Source organism: Diceros bicornis, chromosome 5 (genome assembly GCF_020826845.1).
Source record: "Diceros bicornis minor isolate mBicDic1 chromosome 5, mDicBic1.mat.cur, whole genome shotgun sequence".
NCBI classification, from domain to species: Eukaryota; Metazoa; Chordata; class Mammalia; order Perissodactyla; family Rhinocerotidae; genus Diceros; species Diceros bicornis.
Genome location: NC_080744.1, coordinates 56783756 through 56789755, shown reverse-complemented (window position 1 = coordinate 56789755; position 6000 = coordinate 56783756). Strand labels below are relative to the sequence as shown.

The 6000-nt window shown below is 48.6% G+C and overlaps 1 protein-coding gene across 1 annotated transcript; it reads right to left on the bottom strand.

Annotated features, from left to right (window-relative positions):
- Nucleotides 1–456: 456 nt before the first annotated feature.
- Nucleotides 457–3863, bottom strand: LOC131406147 (C2 calcium-dependent domain-containing protein 4A-like). The gene is made up of 2 exons (XM_058541735.1): nt 3722–3863; nt 457–3587 (listed from the first exon to the last, which is right to left on the bottom strand). The coding sequence occupies exon 2, from the start codon at nt 3166–3168 to the stop codon at nt 2068–2070; it is 1101 nt and encodes a 366-aa protein (XP_058397718.1). The 5' UTR covers nt 3169–3587; nt 3722–3863; the 3' UTR covers nt 457–2067.
- Nucleotides 3864–6000: the final 2137 nt, after the last annotated feature.

Below are 6000 nucleotides of genomic sequence, written 5' to 3'. Positions count from 1 at the left end.
CCCTGAAATGTGTTGATTTACTTTGTTAACAAAATGATCATTCTGGGCCGGCCCTGTGGCGTAGCGGTTAAGTGCATGCGCTCTGCTGCTGGCGGCCAGAGTTTGGATCCCGGCCGCCCAGCCAGGCACCACTTGTCAGGCCATGCTGTGGCGGTGTCCCATATAAACGGGAGGAAGATAGGCACAGATGTTAGCCCAGGGCCAGTCTTCCTCAGCAAAAAGAGGAAGGATTGGCATGGATGTTAGCTCAGAGCTGATCTTCCTCACACACACAATAATAAAATAAAATGGTCATTCTGCCCCCAAACTATTATTTGTATATAATCTAGTGACAATAATGATTGCAATGTTTTCTGGAATAAGGTTTTAGTATTTAAACCATCAATGCAATCTGTTTCTATTTAAAAAAAAAAAAACAGAAAAATAAAACCCCACAATGATCTTGTATATAGGCAAGTTGTTTTCACGCTCCATTTATTTTCCTTTTAAAGTACTACATATGTGAACTCAGTATTAGTTACATTACCAAAATTCTAAAATCATTAAGGTTATACATTAAAAAAAATAATTGTTGGCCGAAAGACCAAGGAAACGGTGACTTAGAGTAGATAGAAGAGCATGTTACAGATCTGAACCGATTTTTATTTATATTTTATATCATTCATTATTCACATTTGTTCAATGACTGTCATTGTAAATACAATAACCCATTTTCAGCTTTTGCCTGAGCTGTCACTAAAACTGAAACTCTTTTCTAAATAGCATTTTTCATGAGCACCAATGGATAAAACTGTCAACAGTTTAGTGAAAGCAGAAATCATTTCTGAACCCAGACTGATAATGTAGTCATATTTAACACCACACCACATATTTAAATATTTTCAACCCTCATTTAGGGCACATTTTCCTCCTATACGCATAAGAAAGGAAGAAATATGCCTGGTTGGCAGTGAATGTGAGGGATGAAGGAAAAATCATCCTTTAAAACATAGTAAACCTATTATTATCAGAAGCCAGAGGTAGAACAATGTTACAGGTAGGCTCTTGACTCCCTGCCCTGGCACATTAGCTCACCTGCTGCCAATAAGGCTGACACCCCTTTTTCTACGACTCTGAGGCTAGTTAGCTTCCTCTTCAGCCTTAGACTCAGCTCATCTCAGTGCCTAAAGTCATTAGCAAGAGATAAATTACTCCTTTCAACCAATTTGCTTTTCCACTAGAGGGCGAGGACTGTGAGGAGACCCCAACCTCAGTCAACAATTTCAAACATAAGTTGCCGTTTCACAACAGTAGTGAGATGAGCCCTTCAGACACTGTATAACTTATGTAACAAGTAAAATACTGATTGCCTAGGTGCAAATCCTGACTCTGCTCTTCATTCTGTGCCTCAAGATCCTCATCTGCAAAATGAGATCGCTGTGCCAAATTTTTAAGGGTGGTTTTAAGAATCACAAGTTAATACTTGTGAAACTATTATAATTATTATTTAAGCTTAGAACATTAAAATGTTTTCAATTTCTCCAGTGCTTTTCCAGAAAAATGCAGCCAAGAGTATCAGACTGGATTCCTACTAATATTCACAGTTGACCTTGGACAAGTCACTTCACCTCCTTTGGCCTCACTGTCTTATCCAGGGTCTTAAGCAACCCTTCGTAAGTAATAAATATTCTAAGATGGTCTTAATGAATGTTGTGGAATAAGCAAACTTCATAATGAGGAAATTAGAGCAATTAGATCGCCCAGACCCTCTAGTTTTAACACTTCATGTGACTCATTATCTCCCAATAGGACTGTGGGGAACAAATGAAATGCAGTTGGCTATCTACACTGGGAAACACTACTGCAGAACACCGTACCATTTGCTGAAAAGAGTTTTGAAGTTATCTATACAAAATATTACATCTTTTGCTGTGATAATTAATCCAGTATCATCTCTGCCAATATTGGACTGAAAGGCCTGAAAGAATAAATACACCTTTATTTTCTACAAAGCGGCTGTCCGTGTCCGCGAGTCCCCAGCAGGCGCCTAGAAAGCGCCCCGACGGGAGGGCCTGGGGCTGCGCGCCCTCAGAACAGCAGCAGGGGGCCCAGCGGCAGCTCGCCCTGGCCCAGCAGGCGGCCCCGCTCCAGGCCGCGGCCCTTGTTCTCGGCCTTGACGCGCACGGCCAGGCGGCGCAGCTCGTCCTCCGAGAGCCCGTCGAGGCAGAAGTCCTGGTCGAAGGCGGCCTTGCGGCTCCGCCGGACCACGGCGCTGCGCTGCTGGCGCGTCTTGCCCGGCGGCTGCAGGACGAAGCTGACGCGGCAGCCGACGGCGCGGGGCTCGGCGGCTCCTCCGGCCAGGCCCTCGACGCGGAGCAGCCGGACGCGGAGGCGCCCGCTGGCCGGGCTGTACTGGGCGGCCAGGCGCAGGGCGCCGCCGACGCGGTCCAGAGCCACGGTGCCCTCCGCCTCCAGGCGCTCGGGCCGCGGGCCGGCGGGCGGCGGCGGAGAGGCGCAGGGGGCCCGGACGGGGTACCTCGAGCCGGCGCCGCGCTCCTCGTCTTCGTCCCCGCTGTACACGGAGCGGGCGCGCGCCAGGCTGCGACTCCGGGGCCGCAGCGCGCGTCTCAGCAGCCCTTCAGGGGCGCGCAGGAGGCGGCGTCCGCGGGGCCTCGGGGAGAGCGCGTCTCGGGGCGGGCGGGGACCACCGGGGGCCGCGGGGGTGGTGGCGGGGGCTCCGCCCCGAGCCACGAGTGGGGCGTCTCCGCCGCCACCTCCCAAGGTGTGGGCCCGGGGTCGGGGCGCGGCGGCGCGAGGGCCTCCGAGGAAGAGCGACTCCTTGCGGCGCGTGTGCGGGCTCTCGAGCAGCGCGCAGAAGCCGTAGGCAGTGCGCGCGCGGGGCAGGTGCTGCAGCGAGAGCGCGGCCTGCGAGCGCGGGTCCCAGTCCGTGCGCCCGGCGCCCTCGTTTGTCTCTGCTTCTTCGCCCCAGGAGTCCCGGAGTGCAGCCAGGGCCGGGCAGGGCGCGAGTCGCGGGGGGATGCAGAACTCGGGGATGCGGTCCGGGGTGAGCACGTTTGCGCACGCGGCGGGCGTTACGGTCCTGGCTCTGCGGGCTCGACCCTGGAGAAACCCATTTCCGCCCCGTAGGAGGCGCTCGGGACCCCAGCAGAGCCGCTCGAGGCACCACATCAGGCGGCAAGTGCCGGATCCGGGCCAGCCTCTGCTGGAGCTGGTCAGCCTGCAACGCCCAAACGCACACTGATCGTCAGAGCGAGCCCTGCAGGGCGCAGCAATTCCTCTCTCTTTTCTTCTACTTTTGGTGTGCTTCCTCCTGCCTCCCCCGGGACAAGGCAAACTGCCCCTCACCTGCTATTGCAAATTATGTTTCAGTGATTGAAAAACAATCGTTCTTCTCTTGTCCTGTCTCTATTCCGTAGTTACGACTACTTCGGGGCTTGTTGCTTTAATCTGGATCCGCCTTTGCTCGCCTAAGGCGGAGATTCAAAAGGTTGGCCTCTAACTTTCATCTCACTTTCCTCCATGCCACGAGGCGCTTTGCTTGGGCAATCGTTTCCTGAATCCTTGGATTCCTGCACTCTAGTCCTCAGCTGGAATTAAAATAATAATTGTTATCCCCTCAAATAATAACAATAATAATAACTTGCTCTCCCTTTTTAGGCGCAAAGAGCCTCAGAGAGCCCCAGGGGGAGTTAAGCAAGGCTATGGGTCCCTCCTAATGTACCTGGGGTCCGGTGAGATGGGTCTCTGCACCATTCAGCTTGGGGCATCGACCTGGAGAGGCGCGCAGCCCCTGGGACGTTCAAAGCGCGCGCGGCGGGGTTCAGTAGCACTGTTCACAGACAACTGGCCGGAACCTTTATACCTGGGGCCTGGGACGCCGGCCAGTGGGCGGGCGGGAGCGGCGCTGCTTGGTAACCTGACGCCAGGCCTTCCCTTCTGCCACGTGGCTGGATCTGCTGCACAAATTCAAGAGATCCAGTTCTCTCTCTTTCCTGCTTTGAGTGGGGATGTTATCCTGAACAAGTTTCCATTTCCTCACGGTGTAAAAGAGGGTTGTCTTTACTATATCATAGAGTCTTTGCGAGGATCGACGGACATACTGAATGTGAATGCACAGAAGCACTCTACACCCATTATTAAAAGAAGATAAAAGTCAGGTTTGTCTTATTCTTACCTATAGTCTCCCCCAAATCCAGCTTTTCAGTTGCTCAGCTTTCGAAGTTCCTTACCTGCTTTCTGGTTTTCAGTTCTGATTTTAAATGTTTTTTCTTTGTTGATTATAAACCACTCTGGGTATAGAGAACCTTATGGGGTGCTGGAAATATTCCACATCTTAATCTGGGTGGAGTTACAGGGGTGTATCCATATGTTAAGAAATCACTTAGCATACACTTAAGATTACATATAAGGTTGTATTTATCTCATACCTCAGTTTAAAAAGTCAACCCCCTTCTTAAGCGACGTGTGCTGATTTTTGATTGGGAAAATACACTCCTGCTTATAATTGGGCTGTTGGAACCATTCCTTGGAGGCACCCTGACCACATCCACCTTCCTAGGCTGTGCTCCGGAGAGACCCTGTTCCTTCCTTTTGAAAACTGACCAGTGTTCACTGTAAAAGAGCTGCTTCCAGCTAGCTCAGGTTGAAAGGGATCTGAGGCATTGTTGTGTATTGGTTTAATATGTTTTCAAATCCACTTGTTTATGACTTAAGTTGTTTTAATTCACTTGTTTACAACAAAGACAAAAAAAGCTGTTGTTTTGATATAAGAATGAAGTAAATTGTGTCAGGATGTCATCTCATCTGTTGTCGTCAATAAAGAAGTCAGTAGCCCAGCTGCTGAGGGGCCCTGCTAGGGGCTTATCAGTAAGAACAACTGGAGAAGCAACTATGACAAGGGGACATTCAGAGAGACTCAGTATAAATACTGAGAGTTTGTGAGAATTATTCGAGAGTGTTCTGTCTGGGCAAGGTGACTCTTTGCTGATCTAAATAGCTCTCGGAAGATCTTGAGACACTGGCTCTGGCTTTGGCCAAGGCAACTCTTTGGTCAGCAGTGGTAAATGGTGCAGCAGTCTCAGGAAGAGAAGGGACACCTGACAGTCCTTGAAGTGATAACTTTAGGAGCAGCCTATCCTGCTGTCAACACCAGTGCTGTTGTTCCCTAGCAACATGCTCTAGCAACAGGGGACTTGTCACTTTTGCCCTGGCAGCTGGAAGTCAGCTCTCAGTTGGCCTAGCCGCCTCTCCCGAGTGCCTACTCATGTACAAAGGTACACCTTGAACTAAATTTGGACTTTATTCCTTTCATCATCCCTCGCCTGGAATAATAATGTGATTAATCTATCATTGGTTTGGAGTATATTATGCTTTTTCTTTATTGGCTTATCAAAAGACATTATCTTGTATGCTACTGGCTTGTGAAACTATTATAAATGCCACAGTGAACCTGTGTTAAATAAACTCTTGGCAAAGACAGTCTCCGTCTCTGAGCATTTTTTGGCCCCCGAACAAAACAGTCATTTTGATCAGCATTTGGGTGTATGCTGTTTCTGCCTAAGATACTGCCTTGTAAATTAATTGCTTCTCCTAATAATGTTCAATAAATTAAACTGAATTCATGCAAAGGTGATTTCAGGATGGGCCACGTGCATTTTGTTTCCAGGATATACATACACAGGCACTGTGCTTGATTTACATATAGTTTCTAGAGTTATCGCATAAACCTTGCAAATTATGATTGTTCCTAGTAATTTACCAAGTTCACATAGGGAAATGGAGGAAATAATACATACTAACAGGCATAAATGAGTTTTTTTGGGATTAAATGACTCTAATAATGTAAAATACTTAGCACGGTGCCTGGATCATGATAAGTGCTAAATACACTGAAGCAGTGATTATTATTATTAATAATAATTAAAATAGAAGGGAAGTTGTAGAGTGTAGTGGTTAAGAAAATTGGGTCTGAAATCAGATCTAGTTTTGATTCCAGAATGG

Bases quoted from the DNA above. Each gene is read 5' to 3' on its own strand.
- LOC131406147 (XM_058541735.1), bottom strand. From the start codon at position 3,168: ATGTGGTGCCTCGAGCGGCTCTGCTGGGGTCCCGAGCGCCTCCTACGG.